We start from the raw sequence: 23,414 nt of genomic DNA, 5'->3' as shown, positions 1-23,414 counted from the left end.
GAGCTTTAAGTCATATTCATGGTTCCCTGAATCCTGGGCTGCTGGATTTTTCCTAAGGCACAAAACTAAGTATTAGAATAATGCTAAATCTTGGCTGCTGGTAATAGCCCCTGACAAACTATGGGGATATATTGCTTTCTGGGGTACATCACTTTTCCTGGCACTGAGATAATTTGATACAGAGCTCTCCATACTATTTCAATGCTTTCCAACGTAACTGAAGGTTTGGCTGATCATTTAAAACACTCTGTAGGAGGAATGTGAAAAACAACAGTGACCAGGACATTGATACCACTTTTTAGCTGGGTAATCTACAGCTTGTTGCTCATCCCCTTACATACCTTCCTCACTGACTGTCATTCTAAAAAAGGATGCTCTTCACAAAAACTTACCATTGTCCCCTAAAACCATGTGCAGGATAAAATTTGCAAAATACGCGCCCCCCCCCCCCCAAATGTTCTTCAGTTAAAAAGAAAACAAAAGGAGAGTTATTAGTCAGATAATAAGCTAGCTCTCCTAGTACCTGTTAGTTTGCTAGTTAACTCACTTCAACCATGGATTTTATGTCATAGATGGGTGTTTAATGGCTAATGCTTAGCTTCAAAAGGAAATAGAAGTCTAGTTTGGACTAAGTTCTTACATTTCTGATTTTGATCCTGTCAAATTCTACATCCTGAAAAGCAATATAGATATTTAAGAACGACTATTTCACTACTCAGATTCTGAATTCTCATGCTGACTTGTGAAAAAAAAAAAATTGCTTGGGAGGGAGGGGGTTTGGAAGTGAAAAAACATAAATGTATAAATGTTAATGCCTAAACCCAAGACTGCTGTGGTTGGTGAATTTTCCCCAGATGTTGTTACTGTTTTCTAAGCTTCACCAAGCACTACTGATTAGTTTATTAAATAAATGTTTCATTAAGGAAACCAATAAAGCACACAAATGCCTGTATTTTTAAATAGTGTTTATCAAGTCAGAATGAAATTCAGCCTTTCAGCAGATGCCTACTGTCAGCATAAATTTATAAATCACTGTCTGGTGCTCTACCAGAAAGGATACAGTGGTGTTGAGGCACTGCTTGCTCTTAATAGAAATCATGCCAAAGGTGTTCCATTGTTTCCCTTCCTGTAGGCAAATTCGTGAAGATGGTATGAACTGGGAAAGTTCTGACTTGGAAATAATTAAAAACCATCCACCTATCTTCTTCTCTGCTGCCTTGAGCTTTTCTGTAGGCAAAACGTAGGTAAAGATTTCACTAGCTTTTTGCAAGTTTACAAAAATAGTGTGTTTCTACCTGTAGAATTCTTCTATTCTGTATATATAACCGCTATATATTCTGTATGTACATATTCTGTATGTATAACCGCTATACTGCAGAGATTACATTTGCCTTAACATGGTAGATATAACCGAAAGGGCCATAGGTATGTTGTTTGCTGCCTAGGAATAATGGCGTTCCTGCATTATGCTTTTTGCAAGCTTTATACAGCAACAGGCAGAGTGACATTCCTCGAGTGACAGAGACCAGCGGTCTGTGCAGAGAAGAGCAAGACTCTCTTGTAGCCTTCTAGGAGCTCTGTGATAAATTCACCAGTGTCAAAGATACTGGCAGAAATCAGAAACCTCGAAGGAGATAATAAAGAGGCTTGTGTGGAGATAAATAGCAATGCAATCATAGGCAACATTTTTGAAAAAGAAAGAATGCATGTATTTTTTTTGTGTTTTAGTCATTAATAGTGTACGTGTAACTATATGCCAATACTACAATAGACCTAACGCGTGCTAATGGAGCGGTCAGGAAAAGACATGGCACTTTGGCAAAGGAGGACAGAGTTTGATATTGAAAATCCATTTTAAATATTGCATTTAGTATTCAGGCCATCGTCAGAAAAAGATGTCGCAGAAAGAGCATCCCAAAGTGGCAATGAAACTGATTAGAAGTGAGAAAAGATTTCTGTTTAATGGAGGAGAAAAGATTGAGTCTTTTTGACTAGTGATGAGATAAGTAAAGGGAGATGGGAGGGGATCAGAAATTAAAAGCCGAGTCCAGCTAACAGTGGAGTCATTGGGAAGCCTTTCATTAACTTCAGCAGAGGTTGCAGTACACCCTCTGTCAGCTAATTCTCGTTGTTTTTTCATGGTGGAGGAAAAGAGAAGCTATTAAATGAAATGTACAATGAAATGGTATTTGCCATCTGAAGTACAGTGTATCTGTTTTAATCCCTACCTCTGGACACTGACACAAGGAACCTACAGGAAAATAAGGGTGAGATTCACACGTCTCCCAGGTACCAGGGCAGATGCAAGCACCACTCCTGACTGAGCACCACGCACCTGAATCCGCAGAGCCAGGAGAAGGTGGTGGTCAGAGGTTGTTAACGCTCAGAAGATGAGACTGCCCCCAATGCCATCACAGGGTAACATGGGGCAGAGATGAAAAGACATCTTCCCAGCCTCCCCTCTTTCCAGAACCAGGGGTTTCCCCAACTCAGCAGCTCCCCTGCTGCCACAAAGTATGTCCAGGCTCTTTTGGAGGTGCTCTGAAGTTGGTCGGCTGGTTACATGCTGGAAAACTTGTGGAAGATTTAGCATTCCTCATGTTCAGCCAGTTAGCAGCTTGAGTTCAGCAAAAGACATCTTCAGTATGTATATATATATAAGATATTCTGTTAATTGTTTTGAAGTGATTTCTCTAGAGGTAGTCTAGAGGTAAAGAAGTTTAAATGCTTGTCCTAAGCATGTGCCTTTTTCCTCTATTAAGTTTCCTCTAGTGCTCTATGTGTGATAATTACTGTTTCTACACTGCTAAATAAGCTTCTGGAGACAGAGATGCCTGCTTATAGTGAGTTTCAAAACACTAGTGCACTGGGAGCAGGATTTTCTCCTTTAACTGTGCCTCAAGATTGGCACTTCAGGGCTTGTACACTGAACATAATTTTATCAATCCTGCATGCTTTTTAAAACCATCTTTGAAAAAACATTTCTGATAAGATATGATTTTCCCATCATGTGGCGCCAATATGGAGTTTTCCAAGGAGGCTAGGACCTTAGCTCTAATCTTTTGTTGTTCTTTGCTATGAAGTTAGTCTTCCTTCAAATCTCTTTCTGAGAACTAGAAGTAGCTTTTGGTCCCAGAAGGCCCTCACCTCACCCCAGCACAACCAGACAATACCACCCTGACATCATTCTCCCTCTTCTCAGCCTTCTACAAATGCCCTCTGTGATGCTGGGAGCAGTGGAAAGAGGACAGAGATACTTCTCTGTCAGATGGACCTTTCAATCATTTGTCCAAAGAATGGTACTTGGGAAGTAATAATTAGGGCTGAGGAGAGTTAGAGGGGTGCAAAGGACTTGTCCCCTGCTGACAGAAAGATCTAACAGCTACAGAAGGTCTGTAAGTTTGTTTGGTACAGATCAGTACTGAAGTCAAACGTGCTGCTCTGGCTTACAACTACTGGGCAATTTTACCCAACGTTTTTGGGAAATACTGAAACGCGACTTGCCGAGAGAGCTATGAAGGGGAGGGGACTGCAAGGGAAGGAATCAGCAGCAAAAATGGAAGAACATGAAATAAATACCAACAAAAGGCTTTTCTAAGACAGGCTGGCACAGCGATTGAAGATCATTAGTTAAAATAAAAAACCTGGAGATGTCAGAATGTCTGGGAGTTACCTACCAGATCTGTGTCTCCTTTATCTGATACATTCTTTTCCGTTACTTCCAATGCTATCTATTGGCAAAACCATATTATTTTCTCAGGGATTTGTTCAGGGACAAACTGTGGCCTCTGTGACCAAAGACACGGGGAGCAGATGCAATTCCTTTGAAATTAAGTTACCCACCTGGTCTGAGTCTCAGCAGCTAACGTATAACTGAAATTTCCTTTTATACATGTATTTAATGCAGGCTGTTGCATAAACTAGGGGAAACACACTGCAGGGTAGTTAAAAACATGAAAAGTTGTTTTTCTTCGTTGACAGTCAGGTTCTGGCGTGCGTTTAAAAAAACAGTCAGCTGTGAGTCGATAAACAACCAACTTTCAAGTGATTTGGCTTGGTGATTTGGGGTTTTGTTGTTGTTGTCATCAGTGTAGAATCCTTTAAAAAAATTTCATTATATGTTTGTGTCAGCCTTCCCCTCTGAGCTGCCAGCAGCAGGAAACCCTTTATGAGCAGAAACACCTGTGGATGTTTCTCATTTTTGTGTGCATACTTCAACCTTTCAAAGGGCATTCCTCGACTTGTAGCCCTTCAGTTTTTGTTTTGTGAGACCACACGGTGAATATTTTGGCCTCCGGGCCCTGGCTGTGGGAATTCTCGCACAGAGTTAATTACGGCAGCATTTGAACAGTCACCAAAAATGACTCCTGAAGAATACTTCAGAGAGAGTATGGTTCTGGCCTGGTCGTGGAAAATCTTTAATACCGAACAGCACGGACAAGCACATTTGGGGTTATTAGCGCGGAGCAGGCTCGCAGCAGCGGGCTGACAGCGGGGGGGGCGGCGGGTGCCCCGCTGGCAGAGATCCGCCTTTGCCGTCGTTCCGGGCGGCATCCCACCTTCACCGCAGCGCACCCCGCCCCACACGCGGATTCGGCTCACGCGTTTGCAAACAAATCACGATTTTAATCACAGTTTACAAACAATCACGATTTTAATCCCAGCAGAAAAAAACCCTCGAATGCAGCTTCTGACCGAGGCAGCGGGAGGCAGACGGGCGCAGCCGCTCACACCCCCGCGGACCCGGGTTCGGGCCCTGCCGAGCGGAGGCCGAGCCGGACAAAGGCGTCGGGAGGCGGGGAAGCGTGAGGGGACGTGCCCAGACGGAGCGGCCCCGCCACCGCCACCCACGGCGCCGCCGGGCCAGCCCGCGGGCGGCCCCGGCGCGGCGGGGGGCAGCGGGCCCGGCCCGGCCCGGCCCCGACGGCGCCGCCCGCCACCGCCACCCTCCCCACCCCGGCCCGCCGCCGCCCCCGGCCCGCCTCCGCGCCGCGACGGGGCGGTCGGCGGCTCCGCGGCCGCCGCCGGCATGGAGGCAGCGGGGCGGCGCGGCCGGGCCGAGGGGCGCCCCGCTTGGGGGGCGCTGCTCCCCCCTCTCCTCCTCCTCCTCCTCCTCCTGGCAGGTCAGCGGGGCCGGGCGGGTGCGTGTTGGGGGGCGGGAGCCGCGAAGCCGCAGGCAGCGGGTGCGAGCGGGGCTGGGAGGGCGGCGAGGGCCGGGGCCGGGCGGTGGCCCCCGCGCTCCCCCCCGCCGTGGGCAGCGGGGCCGGAGCAGTTTAAGGCAGACTCAAGGGGTTTTCCTTGCTGTGGGTGATTGAATTGGCAGCCGGAGTTGGAAGAGGCTCTCCGGGGCGTCTCAGCAGATCTCTCTCGGGCTGGGTGTGCTGTGTGTGAGTCCCTCCCGGGCTGCAGGGAGGGTAAATCCGCGCCCTTCGGGAGGGGTGCCGTGAGGTGCCCCGGCCCCCCGGTACCGCCGGGTTCGGCGAGCGAGGGCGAGCCGCTGTGCTCGCTTCTTGCCCAGTAGCTTGTGTTTGCCGGGCGCCTCGGGGCATACCCGGAGACACCAGCACTCCTGCCAAAAACGGGTAACTGCAGAAGCCTGAAGCTGCTGGCGTGGGGAGCCCTGCAAGGGTAGCAGTGCAAAAGCCTTGGCACGGGGAGTCCCGCACGGCCGTCGCCCCCATTGCTGCCCCTTCACAGCAGGGCCCATGCCAGCTGCTGGCCTCCCCTCTCCTTCTGGAGATTGCCGTCCCTCCGGCTGCCCCAGTTCACTTGTTGGGGGAGCTGGTGTTCGGACTGGTGGGTCAGTTACGCATTTCTGTGCATATGCATTTCTTTAATGCAGGGGTAATTGCACAGGCTTAAGGCACAGCTCTACCTAGGCTGCAGCAGACGTCCTGGCAGTGGGGAAGGAGAGCCCGGGATGAGATGCGGGAAGTGTGGGATCCCCGAGGACGTTTTTGCAGTGCAGTGGCAGTACCCAGAGACTGTACCCTGTTATTTACTTGGGGGGACCTGACTTAGGGCCTTGAAAACACTGAGTCATGACAGCACAAGAGGTCGATAGCTTGAAAATAACTTCTCACGGCAATAAAAGGATGCACATTCTTCTATGTTTCTTACTTGTAAAGAGGTCTCTCATAGTTGTTTCACAGTTTGCGTTGTTCCGCAGTCTGGCAGAGCATCGCTGCTGGAAACGTTTGTGGCCCCGGCTGGGCAGGACCGTCCGTGGTGCGGTGGTGGGGCAGAGAGGGCACCGCTGGCCCCCGTGCTGGGTGCCACCGAGCCACGCTGGCCGTGGAGCTGGAGTGGAGCGAGGGGAGCTGCTGGCAGGGGATGAGGGAGCCCCAGGCAGCTCTAATGTACACCCTGGGCTGGGCAGGGACTGGGGCAGGTAGCCAATTCCCAGGCAGGTTCCTTCTCTCCTGACACTCTGCGGCTCAGCAGGTCAGGCAGCCCAGCCTCAGGTTTCCCTCTAGACTCCTTGCTGGAGTGGCAAAAAGTGATCTGTGGGACCTTGATATTTCAGAATGCTCTTTTTTTAATTTAAATTATTAAGTATGAGAAGGAACTGATACAGCCAGCTACAAAATACCCATACACAAAGCACCTAATTCTGAACTTCCTACTGAAATGCAGAATGAGTGGGAATGGGCTGCCATTTGGATTACAGGGTCAGGTCGTGCCTTGAGTGAAGTCCTGTGATTGTATAAAACTTAGTTTGCATTTTCTCTAAAGCTGTGCTGTACAGCATTTTGTTGTTGCTGCTGTTTGACCGCATGAATGTTATTTTTATTCAGCAGAAGATTGTCTGGCTCAGTGTGATAATGACTGCAAAGCTTACTGCTGTGATGGGACTACTCCCTACTGCTGTTCATATTATGCCTACATTGGGAATGTCCTTTCGTAAGTATGTTTGCGCTTTAGAAAAAAACTTGATGTGCTGTGTTCATGGACTTGATGTAAAATTGGGTTGGGGGAAATTGTGTTTTGGCAATAAACAGTGGCAGGGTTTGGGGTTTTTTGGTTTTGGTTTGGTTTGTGGTTTTTTTCTTGCTCAGTATTCCTCCAAAGTCTCATGTATATTTTTGAAGCATACCAGAAAACTTGCTAAAATTGAGGGTTATGTCCTTTGCTTGTGTACAGTAATGTAATTTGTGGACGTCAGCTTTAAAGGTGGTGAGAACTCTGTTTCAAGCTCTTCAGATGAAGGACTGTGAATAGAAATCTTGTGAGTTTTGTTGAACTGTTCAGGTTACAATACCTGAGTCAAATCACTATTCAGATTACTTGGGTTTGAGGTTCTTTTTGCTTTGAGTACTTTTTTTTTTTTCTTTTTTCCCTTTTCCTTTTTATTGACCTGTTTGCTTTTGTCAAATGGTGTTTAGCCTTTTGGTGGAATTTATTGAATAGATTCTAGGTGAGGGTAATCTGACCCTTTAAGTGTGCTATGAATAGCATATTTCACAGTGCTTAAAAAAAACACAGCAAGTAAACTGGGGTGGATATGAATATTTCTTATCCGGAGAAAAATATAGGAGTAAACTGTTGATTAAAACCATAGGCTCTGTGGTTTATGCTAACTGCTACAGCTGTTAGCTCTGCAGCCAGTGAGGAAGAAGAGACACCTGCATGCTAGTGGACCTGACTGTAGGCTCTGGGCCCAATTGAAGTGACAACCCATAAGTATTACATTCATGTGCAAGGATAAACCTTAACAATACATATACACATATGTTGTTCTCCAAGATAGGGCATCTTACCTTCTGTTTTCTCAATCCCATCAGTAATTTCCTTAACCTTTAGCATGCGGTCTGTGACGTATTTTTGGTTTATAGTCTTGACTAAAACCAGAAAAGGAAGAAGAAATACGTCATACGGACTGCTCAGTGCTTGGGGAGGAGTGAGTGGGAAGGTGGTAGTTGCTTTTTCTAGAAGGACTCCTCTGTTGCAGGTTTTGTTTGAGCCATGGTACCTGGGGAACATGCCAGTGTTCCCTTCAGCATATTTTATAGCACTTTGAAGGAGTAGGCAGAGCGACGGCATTTTAATACAGAATTGATCTGCAGTTTTTAAAGCAGATCAGACACTTCCTGGGCTAAAGTAAATAAAATTATGATAGAGCACCAGAATCCTTCATTCCTCTGGAAATAAAAAAGCAAGTACTTAAGATTGATTGCTGTTGGAGAATGACAAGTGATTTTTTTTTTTTTTCCCCCAGCTCACCTAGGGAATGTCTGCTTTGATTTTTTTTCTTTTCTCATTCCAAAATTGCTTTCCCATTTACATGCATGGAAGGATGTGCTGCTTTTGAATACCTTATTCCAGCTCACACGTGGTTAGGAATGATGGACACAATAGCATGGGACATCACATTATAAGAAGGAGGCTTCCCATAGAGCAACAAAGCAAGTGGATTTCATGTCCCACTCCCACGTGAACATCACTGACATTTGTCTAGCCTAATGTCAGAGCTCTGCTTTGGAAAGGATTGAGTAGGGCATTCTTTAAGAGTGACTGCTGAAATGTTCAAACCATGCCTTCAGCACCAGGTTGACACCTAGTCTTTTGTATGTTTATTTAACAAATGTAAACAGCTATTGAATTAGAGCTGAGCGCACACTGGAGAGGTTTGTGTGTATCTGGATGGTTTTGAATACTGGAGAGGCTCTTACAAGTGGTGGTTGCTACAACATGTCTCGAAGGAGACGTTTGATTCTTCTCATTTTTTATGGTTAAGTACTCCAATTCATAGACTCAAAGACCAGTCAGGAGTCATTATACTCCTCTGACCTGACATTTAGCATGATTGAGCCATAGATTTTTTTTTTTTCCCTAAAAGCTGTTTCAGTCATGTCTTCTTTAAACATGCGTAATCTCATTTTGAAAACTTCAGGCATTAATGAGTTGACCATCTGGCCTGGTAAACTGTTCTATAGTTCATTTACTAACACTGGTGGGAAATTTTGCTGGGAAACGAAGGTTGAAATTCCTACTGTCAGCTGTTAACTTATCTGCAAGTTTGAAATGTGGCCCTAAATAGTCATCATGACAGCTCTCAACCTTATCACTGAGCTGGGTGAACTCTGTCAGCCTCACATGTAAGATTTGCTTTGTTTTGCTTTGCCCTGCCCAGGGGTCAATTCTTTGGCCTTCCTTTCAGCTCCCTCTAGTATTTGCACTTCCTTCTTGAAGTGTGGCTAGCAGGGCTGAGCACAGGGTTTTTACAGAAGCCCTGCTAGGATTATTTTTTCCTGTATCTTTCTTTGAGTACCTATTTTGAAGCAGCTATCTGTGATGATCACAGAAGACATAAATGAGCTCTAGCAATTTGTTCCAGCTCTAAGTCCTTAAGTCACAGTCTTCAAAGCATGTCTACTGCTTTAAGCCTGCAAACTGTTCTTTGCTAGGGTTACTACCTTGCATTTAGTTGCATTGCAAAAGATATTATTGTGACTTTAACTATGCTCCATAAGAATAACCTTCCCTTTTTGTTGTTTGGCACTATATTGGTCTTTTCTTTTACTTGCAAGCTTTTCCTGCAGAAGTTTCATGTTGTTTCACCCCCAAATGATGAACTGATGAAATTGCAGTAAAAGATGACACGATCCCTGGAATTTGGAAATGGCCTCTAGTGACCTATCTGCTTATGTCTTTCTGTTAACAACTGTGTATTGAAATCTTTTAAAGAACCATTTCTAATCCAACAAACCATGTGTCCTGATAATTCCATGTAATGCTGTTCTTTAAATATCCTTATTTTCCATGTCATCATTTTTGATCCCACTCTCTGCACCAAGCAATGGACTTGATCTGCGTGGGTGCTTTCAGAAGTGCCTTTTTACTGTCTTAAACACTGTCAGTAGTCCTCAGTGTTGTATTGGCTCCTCTCCTTTAGAGGTTGTCTATGCTTCTTCATTTGTTTACACTAATGTCTCTGCTCTCTCCATTCTTTATAAATCTGCATGTCTTTCTGAAGTTTCTGCTCTTTATCTTCTCTGGGATGGGTTTTTTCACAAGTGTAATTCTCACTTGCAGTTTTAGAAAAGGCTTTTGGTGTGTAGTAGGTTCTCTTTAAACAATTCTCTGTTTTGTTTCATGCCTCTTCTTTTTCTAAAGCCATATGCCAGCAATTGTGCAAACAGACTATAAGCACCAATAATAATGTATATACTGATTTTAAAACAAATCAGTGCGATTAGATCATGATCATTGATACTTAAGTTGCTTGTAGCTTTTAGGTGATTAATTAACTCTCTTCACTCATTAAAATGAGATTCAACATTGAGATATTCCATGTAGAATTTTCCGTGTTAAGAAATCGTCATCTTTTTAGGACACCGGGGAATTTTTTTTCTTTAGTCAGATGAGGTTTTTTAGCAAACATCTTCCAGGCTGTGTGCATCTGTGATTAGCGTGTTTTTCTTTCCACACATGAAGAACAGATGCAGAGTTATCGGCTCACCCAAGTGTTAGGATTTCAGGGCCTGTAGAAGATGTTCCAGTAACTCCATCTTTAGTTGGACTACAGGTTTAATCTGCTGTAAGCATTTGAGGTCTGTGATTGAGTCATCTGTAATCCCATGAGCATCTCTAACGTAAAGTAACACATCCTTCCTCCTCCCCCCTTTTCATGATACCCTTTCAGAGCAAGTTGTTACAGCATTAATGTTCCAGCTATATTTCCCTTCCCACTAGTTTTCAATAGCTACAGCCTGTCATTATTTCCTCTGATGCATATGCATTTCCTCCTGTTTGTTTGCTCGGCATCTAGTGCTTAATAGTTAGCCCTTCTAAAAATGTTTTTTTCTTGGACAAATTACAGATTTATGTTTGGACTTATGCAGTATAATGGAACTGTCTGTGGGATGAAGGAAAAGGTGCAGGGATGCTTGAGTGCTCAGACTGTTCTTCCTGCCCACCTTTCACTCCCCAGCAGAAGAAAGCTTGGAGGCACCCTTCCCAGCCTTCAGCATCATGCCAGCCCTTTGAGTCAAGAAACTCAAACTGCCCTCCTCCTCAGAAGCTAGTTTCTAAGCTATTGCATCATTTGTGACTGACCTTTTATCAGTTTCCCTGTGCTGCGTCTGCTTCAGCAGCTTGCTACCAGGCTAGGGACTCTGAAGACCACAGCGTGTTTTCTCTGTGACAGATGCTCCAGGTTTGCCCACAACAACAGCATCTCCCTGACTAACCAACCGGCAGCATTTTGCCTTCTGTGACTTGGAGGAATTGGAGACATCTGGTTGTTGCCTTCAGCTCCAGCCTCAAACCCCAGAACTCCTCAGAGGTGGCAGATGGTACAAAAGGGGTTTCTTCAGCAGAACCCAAATTTGTATGTGTCAGCATTTCTGCCAATGCTCTTTGTATTTGCTTCTGAGAGGCCTCAAACTGTCTGGCCCTCATGCTTATCCTGCTGGACTTTCTGTGGGCTAACTTCCATCTTAGTCTTCTCCACTATGATGTGCCTTGCGTTTATCATTGCCCACAGGTGAATTTTGAGCCATGGGGAGATCCCTGGGCAGAGGTGTCAGTAATTGCATGCTGTCAGGGGCAGTTCTGGATGCTGCCTTTGCTCTTTCACATCACTTCACAGCCAGCAGCTGTGAGTTGAGGTGAAATAATCCCAGATTCCACGTAAATAATGGAGCAAAGAGGACAAATAGTCCAGCTTTTCTTTCAAATGAAAACTGCTGGGCCAGTTGAATATTCATTGGAAATGAAGGGACTTACACCCAGATTTGGCCCACAGTATTTAAGAAAACTCATTGATAAAATAGCCTTGGTGATTTGCCCGTATTTTCCTGAGTAAGTCTTTAAGGGGAGTAAACTGGAATATTGGCTTAAGCAGAAGAAGAAAGCTAAGATGCAGTGATACTACATCACATTGCAAAGTGTATGAAGTTTCTTTGTAGAAGTCTTCAGAATGACTTACTCTAAGGCAACTTTTATTTAGAAAAGCAAAACAAAATTAAACAAAACATGTGATTCCAAGGACTTCAAAAGTAACTGGAGGAAAAAGTAAATAAAAAATTTAGAGAACTGTCATCTCATTATAGGTAGTGGATGGTGATTTGCAAGACAGTAGGTGGGAAAATCTTACCAGAGATAATGAGGAGCAACAGTCTGTTCAGTGATTGCTGAAATATCAGGTGTTATTTACATGAACTTAATGTATGTTGGAGGGGGTGAGATTTTTTGGATCGGATTTTTGTTTTGTTTTAAGTCTAGAGGTTGCACAATGTGGCCAGGAAGGAAGGAAAGCAGACAGAGAGAATGGGAGGAAAAGAGGCAGAGAATACATTTAACATAAAAATTGTGTGCATGCCTCAGCCTGCAAAACTGAAGAAAAAGCCATGTGTAGTGTATCTAAGTGTGGCATTTGACATGGAGTACTTTATATCCAGTAGTACTTTTGAGACAAGTAGCTGACCTCAGAGAATGCCATTTTTGTTTGTGAAAGGAAGAATGTCCCTTAAGCTGATTCACTTGATATGAGAATATGGGATGGAGGGTGGGTATGGGGGAGGAGTGCACCAAAAGACAGAATTAACATTTGAAGAGTTAGGAATCTAGAGATATAGCCTCTGGAGTTCATAGTGATTAAAAATAAAAAATCAGGAAGCTTGGCATTCGCTGTAGATTCCAAATAATTAAAATTAGACACTTTCAGGCATCCCACAGTAAATATGTGAAGCAGCATATGGGTTGGGGATGGTTCTATGTCTGCACTACAGTTGTATGCTACTCTGCTTAAAATAGAATTGTGTTCCTTTTCATCAATGTAATATTCAAGTTTTCCCATTATTGAAACACTTTGGGACAATATGTAAAACTGCAATTTACCTGGCAGTTGCCATTTCATGCCTCTGGCTCTGTGACTTCTGATACGGTGCCAGAGGTGTGCCAAAGGCCTGGTTCAGTAATTATTTTTTTTCCATTTGGCTTGAGCTCTGGCTTCTGACCAGGAGACTCTCCCTGAACAAGCACACAGAGCAGAGCCTGAGGATGCGAGTGCTGGGGGCTGGCCATAAACATGTCATCGGCAAGGGCAAGACTCTGATAATTAGACTAAAACTATTTCCCTTTCATTCTGTCTAAGAGGTGAACAGCAGTTCAGCCTTTTAATCCTTGGTCTTCAACATCTGGAGCACCTGTGGAAGCGTGCTATCCGTGCTTCAGCCTGGGAAAACCTCTGCAAGAGAGGTATCCAGCTCTCTCTGTGCAGGGGCTTGATTAACCACAGCTTAGAGAAAGATCTAGGACCACGTTTTCATTGTAAGGTCTGCTGGAGAGAGAACTGGTAATTGAAATATGACCTTTGCGAAGTGTCTGAACTTCTATTTGTTTTTTGTTCCATGCCTATTGTCCCAGTTCATATCCTTCAGTGGAGAATGTGCAGTCAGATTTATGACCAAAGCAGTATCTGCTCTTGATGACGGTTGCAGAGGAAACCCTTGTCAGCACCAGAATTAAAACACAGCGAGCCTCTTCTTTAGCCCTTTGTGGTTTCATTTCTGACCCTGTGTTGTGACAAGCAGCTCAAAATGGGAAAAAACTGTTCTACTTGCCAAACAGCAGCTCTCAAAAGATAGCTCCTGTTTAAAGTCTCCCACCTCTGTTTTTTTGGGGGGGATGTCTGACTAACTGTTTTGAAATGTTTCGGACTAATGGGACCAAGTTCTTTTGTTTGATTGTTTTTGGAAGTTTAGGGGGTTTTATTTTGGTAGGTAGCCTTAAGAACTAAAATACCTTTTTTCGTGAAAACTGGAAGTCTTTCTAAACATGCAAGTTTCATTGTTCTTAAGAAAAAAGGCTAGCACAGTTTTGTGCTAAAACTTGAGTTGTTGACAACCCTGTGGATCATCTGTTTTTCATCATTTGGAAGATTGTTAGAATTTGGCCTGAAAATGGCAGCATTAAGGTATAAATCACTGAAATGTTCTCTGTGGCTTACAGAAAGCTCTAAGGGGGAAAAATAAACATTCATAAGGAATTCGATGAAATTAGCTTGCTTATACCACACAGTTTATTTTGAAAAGATTTTTTTGGTGAAATGGAGAGATAATTTTGTGTTTATCACTTGCAGTGGTCTGTTTTGGAAGTCTGTAGAATTTTCCCATAAGGTTCGGTCATGTAAAAGATAAATGTTTTCTTAACACTTAGTAAGACCGACGTAAAGATTGAGCCTGGGGATTATGTTGATCACAAGAGGACTGTCCTTTCTTCATAAGAATTTTACCTTCTGTCTGTTATTTTATACCCACTCATCTTTTCTTTTTGAAGTGGGGGAAAGGTCCACCTCTGAATTTGATAAGAATCTCTTAACTTTGTTCAGTCATCTGTGCATCCAGTGCTTTCAGGAGAATTCAGATAGTCTGCAAGGCATCGGTTCAGCAAAGGAGTTAAATGCATTTGTAACTTCAAGGCAGTGAGTAGATGCAATGGATAGAGTCCTCATCCTGTGGAAATCAATAAGCTAATTACTTCAGTGGGGATTTCATGAGCTGGTTCTAATGGGACAAGTTGTAAGCTCAAGTACCTTGTTGAATCCAAGTATAAGAAAAAAAAAATTTAAAATTTTTTTTTTTTTTTTCAGTCAGCATGGTGCCTCCCACGTTCGCTGCCACTTCATGCTCCCTTGCTCCCAGTTCAAGCCCTGCTTAATAAGGTGTGTCACTCCTGGAGGGTCAGGAGATAGATACACAGGACAAATCCCACCTCAGCTGACTCATTCACTCCCTGCACAAGCCCCCTACGTTTCTCCAATACATACATGCCTCCTCTACCCCCAGCTGGAGAATTTCTGTTTTATTGGCTAATTCTGAGATTTCACTGAGCTCACAGGATTCTCAGAGGATTAGTTTGTTGCAGTTTGTACTGGTTGCTCTGTAGTAAGTAATACCACACCATCTCAGACCAGGGTTATTAATGAAGATACTTCTGGGTCAGAAGCTGTGCAAGATGGCCATTTGATGCTGCGCACAGTGTAATTGCAGCCAATCCAAATAAAACCCGTAGCACTAATTCAATATTTGAACTATATTGTCCTAGAAAGATAAACTCTCATTCTATTCTTAATGTGCCTCTTTAAGGGACAGAAACAAAGTTCAGCGTATATGAGTGAGTTATTAAAAATTAAAGGAAATGAACTATTAATTCACAGCGCAGCCACAAGTTCCTTTGAGATTTATAACCACAACTAGATAGAAATTCCACAGTTAATATGACCTTAAGAAACTAAATGAATTTTTCTCAATGATTTTTCTCTATTTAAAAAGAAAAAAAAGTTGTGACGTTTACTTTTAGAATCACTTCTGCTGTCATAAAAACCTTTTTTTTTCCTAGTTTTATCTGTAATTAATTATTTGTGTAAAATACGGATTTCTCCTGGGACTTACTCCATATGTAAGTATTTAGTATGGGATGGAGAGGTACTAATACCACAAACTGGACAGGCACATTTCATCATCGTGTCTCCCTCTGTTGGCTCATCCACACAGATAAGAGATTTTTATTGCTATCATTAAATGGAGTTATTCCTTTTGCTCACAAGGGAGGCTTGGTTTAGTGCTGAATGTTCCAGCTTCTCTCTCTTTATTGAGGCCCGTAGTACAGTTTGTCACAAGCACAAGAGGTACTAAGGATCTACAGCTATTGTTGAAACATCTGTTCATCAGCCAGGACGCAGTGAACCTTATTTTTAGGTGCCTTGTGGACTTGCTACACCACTATTGAAGCGTAAAGGGACTGTGCAAACTGTCTCTGCTCCAGTCCTTCAAACAGTCCATGGTCAAGGTGATCTAATGACGGTATAATCAGGGTACTGCTGCCCTGTAGCTATTTCCACCTGCTGAGCAGCCCGTAGGGCAACAGTGTTAGTAAACTAGGAATAACATATAAAATGTAGTCCCAAATGTGTGTGTTTATGCTATCACATTAACTGTGGGTTTGGTGATACTCTGTACTGCTTATTCCTGTTGTGCCCATGCATTTGACTTTTTCCTGCCAACAGAAGGGTAAGAGAGGGCCTGGATGTAAGCAGTGCCCCTTCCTTCCTTCCCCTCCCCTCACCACTGATGCTCCCTCCCCCCCACCCCCCCAGTAAAAGGCGCAGCATAGAAGCATAGAAATAACCATTTGGGACAGGAGGAGAGCTGTCAGCCTTGCAGAGTGGTGTGTCCCACCATGGAGGGGGGGCTCCAGCTTCACCAGCGGATGCCTTGCAGTTCAGAGGACAGAGCCCCCCCGGAGCAGTTTGCAGCGCTCTGGGTAAGGTAACATAAACTGGGGAGAAGGGGAAGATGGTCAAGGAGAGGGCAGGGGATTGCAGCTGCTGCCTATTACCTTTTCTACATGATGTGTGTATGTATATGTATGTGTGTGTGTATATACACACAATTGTTATCTTATAATGAATTTTCTTCTGAAATTCTACTTTCCCATTTTCCTACAACACTAAAACCATTTAGAATACCGGCTGGCATGACAATCCTGTTCTGGTACCTGTGTTGTTGAAGCACCACATCGGTGATGCCGGTCGGCAGCACTTGGCATTGGGAGTTGAGGGCTGGGTGGAGGCTGTGAGATACCCTTGCCAGGAGCGCCGGCCTCTGTGACTTTGGCTGGGGTGGTGAACAGGGAGGAAGGAAGAGCACTGCAGAGCGCTTGTTCCCCTATCACGATGCCTGTGCAATAGACCCCTAAGTGTGGAGAAACAGAAATAGAAATATTCTGATAGCAGACTGAGGAGAATTCAGAAATGGAAGGCAAGCATTGGAGAGACCCAAAATTAATTACTTACATATAAGTAGCATTTACGGTATGATGGTGTTTAAATGATACATGACAGCAGGTCTTAATTGTTTTGTTTCGATCAAATCCTTGAAGTCCCTGAGCTTTTGGGCCTCTCCTCATCTGCTGCTTTGGAAGTGTAAACCAAGAGGAGAGAAAATAAGCAGCCAGCATAAATTTAACACTTAACTTTTCATTGTTGGGACTAAAACAACTCTTCATAGTATTTTGTACAAGACCTTGTTGAAATACATCGCTTGGAATCTTTGAGATGTTCCTGGAAGAGTAACAAGAATTTTGTTAGTGTGATATTTTGTATAAAGAATACAGCTTCTTTGTAATCGTCTTTGCTTTCCACTTGTGGAGCATATTGCCTTCTGAGGGTTTCAAAACACTTACAATAGTCAGTTTTTTCAGTCTGATGCTCACAATATGGTGTCAGGCAAGGCAACAGTGTCTGGGTGTTGCCTGTCTGTCATCTGTGTAGAGCGTGGTCCTGCTGGTGATGGGCTCCTCAGTTCTAAAAGCAGTATGAACTACCACAAAGAAAGATAAACTATTTGGGGTATGGGCAGAATTTTGATTACTTGGAGCCAAAGTTAGACATCCGAATACAGACATTAAATATACCATGGATAAGCCTATTCAGGTGAAAACCTCTTGGGATAGAGAATGGCCTTTTGTGTGAGGAGTCCTTGTGTGCCATGTCTGGCACAAAAGCTCTCTCAGTTGTGAGTGAGATGCCTTGGTGTTAATCTGATCTAAGTAATTAGTAACCTTCTCACAAAACTCTTTTTGTCAGAGCATCTCATGTGCAAACATCTAATTCTTTTAAGACAACAGTTCTTTTTACCTGCCTGTCTGTTTGCCGGCATCTCAGCTCTGGGGCACAGCTTCTCCCGCACTGCAGTGTGCCGACCGCTTGCTATGCTGCATGGTCCTGGTCCCCAAGGACTTCAGTGAGGCTGTGTCCGATGATAGCTAATAGATTTACATGGCTGAAAGCTAATATTGTTTGTTCAGTCCACGGCAGTAACCCTGTGTTTGACTTGGAAATAGATGGCCTATTTACATAAATGGAAATTATGAAAATGGATGACAGTATCGCCAATCTGCTTACCTCGCATTGCTTTTCTCCAGTGGCTCCTTGCAGGGATAATTTGATATTAAATTCCAGTGGAGAGTGAAAGAATAGAGCTTCAAGGGGATGGGGGGATGGATGAAAAGTTATGGCTCTCATTCTCCATTTTCAACAACATTTAAAATTGTCTGAAGTAAAGCATAATACATCTTTATTCCTGAGCTTTCACGAGTGTTGAACGAAACTTAATGATTGAATTAGCATATTTCCACAAATGTAATAAAATGTCAGCTTGACAATAATGCTTTCAAAATTGCTATATGACAGGGGTGCTGTAAACATAGTGGCATGTCTGCTGTATGTTTTGAATAATATGCTACATTAAGATAATGTGCTGAGATTAGGAGGGGAGCTGTGTTGTTTAATGTCTGTATTTGGTAAGCTTACATTGTCACTATCTTCTAACATAATTTATTTTGCATTAAAATTCCATATTCTCCTTCAGGAGAGGAAATTTCTCCTGGCTCCCCTCCCCAGTCATCCTTTCTTCTGAAGTAGGCGTGTGAGGAAGCATGGTCAGCTCGTGATGTGACCTCTATAGCGCGGCTGCCTGTGCTAGCAGGAGTTGGATCTGATGACCTAGGAAGGTCCTTTTGCATTAGCCACAGAAGTAAGAATTTGGGCCTGGACCGTTCAGACAGTTTGAAGCTCTCAGCAAGCTGGTAGGTACAGGATCTCTCTCCCGTATTCCTCTGCAGTCACAAGCTGACAGCAGGTACTTACAAGCTGACCTCCAGGCTAGTGTTTGCACAGCAGATGGTGATCAGTATCCTTTATCCAGCGGGGACGATCACCTCTGCATGTGAACTGGCCCGTGCACTGCCAGGGGAACAGCCCTGGTTTACATCACTCCAGTTTGGCAAGTTACAAAGCAAGTTTGTTCAGTTTTTTGAGCCCTGCATCCTTGTTTAAAGGAGGGAGGGTCTTTTTTTCACCTCCTAGGATGGAGGTTTTGTTCTGTGTGTCTGTGAGCAATTGCACAGAAGGATGGCCCAGTAGGCATCTGAAGAGCCCTGTGATCCCCTCTGAAGGGCTGGGAAGCCATGCTGGGGACTCCTGTTCAGGCAGGTGGGCAGCGGGAGGCTGCAGAGAGGCTGTTGTGATGACCAGTCTCTGCTGAGTGTCCACTAGATCGTCAGGTATTTTTAGGAGTTCAGAAAAGTAATGCCTGTAGTTTTTCTCCATGTCATTCAAAATCTGTCAGGTACAGGTATAGTTAGGTACCTTTCAGACAGCATCAGCTAAGTTTCTCTATACTTCTGGTTTATTTTCCTTCCAGAGATTTGTTGTCATCACAGAGCCACTTGCAATCCCAAATAACCCTAGGAACTTGCAACAACTGAGTTAGACTCTCATTAAAGGTTGACTCATCTCTTCTGTGAAGAAGTTGTGTTACTTGGAAGTTCTTGTTGCTTAAAATATGGGGAGGTTGGTTCCTGGGTGGGGAGGCTTGCTGGCTCATCCAGAAAATCACCAGGGCTTCTTCTGAGGAGCTTCTGGCTGCCCAGACGCTGTGGGGTAGAGCAGAGCAGTGTCAAAGATGGAAAACTGCTGCTTGGTACTTTTCGTGCTATGCCTCATTGTGTACTGGGCTTTAAAGGAGAATTGCTCATGGCATTTGTGCTCCATAATTGAAGGAAAAGGGCAGGTTGCACCTTGGTAGCTATGAGCTCTTCGGCTGAACATGCTTACTCAGTGGGTGCCTGACCCTGCTGCCCATCACTGGTAGATATCTGCACTTCGTCCTCCCTGTCCTGCCCATGGTGTCGTGCTCTGGGTAGAGCACAGTTTTGGGTGTGTTGGTCCAGCCTGGTGCTCAGCCTTTACCTGGTGAGTAGGGGGTGGCTGGAGGGGCCACTGGGGAGGGGCTGGGACCTCGATGGGGAGAACACGCAGGCCTCGCAGGTGGTGACGACATGCTCTCGCTGCATGGGTGCCCTCTTGGACCTTCCCGGTAGGCTCCAAGGCCACCCCATTGGGGTACAGCCCTTGCGTTGAGGGAAAATGCAGTACCTCTTTTAGCTAATATAAAAGCAATTACTGCTCTGTGAGACTGGTAACTGGAAAGCAAGTAACCAGTTAGCAGCCGTTGTTTAAATCTGAAGGAGCTATGCCTCGAGTGAGGATTTTCACTTTGGCTTCATTATGTGTCAATAATTTAATGTATGTTGCAGTTGCTGATAGGGCTTTGTAATGAGATGCCGTTGTTTTTCCTGGCTGAATGCTTGCTCTGCTCACAGAAAACACTGGATGTGTGGATATGTGAAACAAGTCAGCTGATTTATTACTTTTATCTGTCACTTGCATTGAGTTTTAATAACTGGCAGAACAGCCCCTTCATAACCAGTAGCACCGCTATAGCTGTTGCTATATTTTTATCACTCTTTTTTTTTTTTTTCCAACTTGTGTCAGGAGATACAAACTGTCAATTAGCTAGGCAAAATCCTCAAGTCACTTTATGTATACTGACATGCACTGGCTGAAAATACGATCCAGTGTGAGAAGAGCTATGTGGTTTTTCTCCAAAACTGGCAAACTAAATCTTTTGGGCTGTCTCTAGCCCATCCAGAGGAGGGTTGCAGCAGCTCCACCACCATAAGGGTTCCCTGTGCTCCACTGGCCACGCTCAGGTGTGAGGACTACTTTTTTCCTTGGTATTGTCAACAAAACCCTCATATTGGCTCAGCAAGAGCAATACAAACCTTTCTGTCCAGATGCCTGTGCAATAAAATGAGGATTGGAGGTTTCTCCCCCTGAATTCAAATCTTCAGCTTGGGGTTTTATGCTCTGACCTACGTAAGAAGTTGCTTGAGGCTGAACTTCAAACTGCCCCGTTTTGTAGCCAAGTGTTTCCAGTCCTGTTTTATTCTTGTGGATTTTAGCTGCTGCTTCCTCAGAAAATAGCCAGCTGATTTTACTTGTTGTCTCTGTCCCACCTGCTCAGCCTGCTGGTGGACTTGGAAAGCCCTCATGATGACTGCAGCAACACAAAAGCCTTGGCCATGAGCACGTCACTTGGAAGAGCTCCCCTTGCCAGGCGTTTGCTCTTCCACTCTAGCACCTGCAAACAGGCCCAAGAACCAAAATAAAAACAGTTTGGGCTAGAAAGTACAGCTTGTCCACCACAGGACCATAACGGTTCAGAGGAAAAAGCTCTCCTTTCTGTTCTTCGCCTAGGCTCGGTGTGATAGCTGGCGTTCTCCAGGGGGACACCATGCTGTGCCTCTCGTGCTGTAGGGATGCGTGGAGGCACAGATCAGCTGTCCCAAGGCAGGCTGGGCTGCAGCCTCTGGGTGAGAGCTGTCATTGCTTCTGTCTGGGGAGCCGGCCTGCCAGCAAGACATCTCTTCAGAGGAAATTGTGCATTGTGGCAGTGTCACTCCTCTGCCCTCAATGCCTGCGGCTGCTTCTCCCAGGCTGGGAGCCCCATCCTCCCAGCAGGTGTGTGTCCCAGAGCTGTCCGTCCCCGTGAGCAGGATCCCAGCTCTGTTCGCCGTGCCATGTGCCAGGGAAGCGCTCTCAAGGGACAGATTGGTGACCTTCCACGGGACGCTGCCATTGTGTAACTACTCTTTCATTAAGAAGTTAAAAGGATTAAGAACTGGCTGACGTGTCAAAAAGTGGAGACAGCAAAGAATTATCATGTAATGAGGGCTGTTTGCAGTGAGGTTCTTCAGGGATTAGTACTAGCACTGAAAAGTTTCAATCAGGACCTAGGATGTAAATGCAAAATTGCTGGTCATAAATATGTGTGTGTGAGAAAGATACATTTTAAATGAATGCACTTTGGAATTTCTCAGATGACAGGTTTAAGGGGGTTTCTGTGACCTTAATTTGTTCCTCTTTTGTATACTTTGTGGTGCAGCCTTCAATTAGATGGTTATCATGGGGCAATGGGATTGTAACATTCAAATATGGCTTCCACAGTGATGTTTTCAATGCATCAGGCATGTATATCTGTATACACATTTAAACTTGGCCCCTTAATGCATATTGCATGTGGTAGTGCAAAAGGTCCCCTCTCTGACCTTGCTATGGGAGGTTTCAGACCTGTAAGTGGCTTGGGCCTTTGATGGCCAAAATTCTTTGCCAGCTCATATGAAATATGTTGCTGGCCTTAATCCAGCTGTTGCTGATTACAACCAAAATTCATCATAGATGGTGCCAGGCGAAATATTAGTTGGATTAGTTCTCAAACCAGAAGCACAATGCCCAGAGGATCAAGTGTGCCTTTTCATTGCAGAAGTAGTACCCCCTGGCCAGGGTGAACAACTAGCAAAGCAGTGCAGGGATGGGTTTTTTCGTGTTTTCTGTGGCATAATTTTTCTGAACACAAACTAGATATGTGCTCCTGTGAAGTTAGCACGTTAAGAAAAAGTAATAAAAATTTCAGCTTTCTAATTAAGTGTCATTTTTATTGTGATGTTTCAGGAATTCAGTGACAATACAATGAGAAGTGATCTATGCAACTTAATTAAAAACATAACAAAGTGCTTTCCAGCCCCTATGTTCAAAAGTATTTAGGGATCCCAGATACCATTTCCACGTATCCAGAGAGAGGCTTGCTTCCAAGGGAGAGGCTCTGGGACACCTCGAAGGCTCAGACTTTCTGCAGGTGGTCTCCTGTGGAGTCACCCCAGCTTTTTGGAGACTTGCTTTCTGTGACCAAATTTTACCCCCTGTATTGGAAAACTGCATGTCTTTATGTACGCAGACTTTGGTGCACTTATTTCCTGACTTTTTAGTCTCGGCACCATGGCTCTTTCCTGTTCCTTTTTTAAAAACAACAACAACAACAACAACAACAACAAACCCAGACAGGCACACCTCAAAAAGCCCTTGCATTCTCTGCTTGCTCAATTACTCTGATTCTTGATCCTTCCATACTTTCCACTAACATCTTTATGTTATTTCTGCTAAATCATGAAATATAATAAATAAACTCTTAATCAGATGTGACTGCGTTCCCATTTCTGAAAGCTGTCCAAGATGGTGAATTACATAGTGGGGGGGGAGGAGGTTGGATTGCACTGGGAATATAGGTTGAAAATGCTTTTGAATTAGTGCTATCAGATGTAATACAAAATCGAGTTTCAGGGCATTTTCTCAAACAAAGGTGGAGCAGAGAGTGAAAATAAGCTCTATCTTGTTTGAAATGGATTTCGGTAACAGCATATTCATTCTCTTAAGCTACTTAGCATATTTTTCATAGCAATGTTATATTTAATCTATGAAACAGGATTTTTTTAGTTGTATTTTAGCAAGATATTTTCAAGACTGTCTTTTTAAAAAAATCAAAAGTCTGCCGTTGTATGTCTGTCTCAGGCTTAATTCTACAGTCTGAAAACAGATTTCCAATGGTCAGAAAAATGGCAACTTGATTTATCTTGAAGTCAATAGGAATCTTGTTGAGGCTGTAAAACTGGACTGGTAATAAATGCCTCTGGTTCACATCCACAGCAGTGGTTGATGCATGGTTCAT

At 44.1% G+C, this 23,414-nt stretch overlaps 1 protein-coding gene across 2 annotated transcripts in view; it reads left to right on the top strand.

The window, feature by feature from the left end:
- The first annotated feature begins 4,833 nt into the window (after positions 1-4,833).
- Positions 4,834-23,414, top strand: part of CYYR1 (cysteine and tyrosine rich 1) — an 80,486-nt gene continuing 61,905 nt past the window's right edge. Inside the window, exons 1-2 of one of the 2 annotated variants that reach the window (XM_075770007.1) lie at positions 4,834-5,123; positions 6,801-6,903. In XM_075770007.1, coding sequence (XP_075626122.1) covers positions 5,030-5,123; positions 6,801-6,903 — 197 coding nt within the window. In that variant the 5' untranslated portion in view covers positions 4,834-5,029. The remainder of the gene's footprint in view (positions 5,124-6,800; positions 6,904-23,414) is intronic. The other variant, XM_075769997.1, reaches the window with a different exon arrangement.

This window comes from Balearica regulorum, chromosome 1, assembly GCF_011004875.1.
Source record: "Balearica regulorum gibbericeps isolate bBalReg1 chromosome 1, bBalReg1.pri, whole genome shotgun sequence".
NCBI lineage: Eukaryota > Metazoa > Chordata > Aves > Gruiformes > Gruidae > Balearica > Balearica regulorum.
This window is presented reverse-complemented; position numbering and strand designations above follow the sequence as displayed.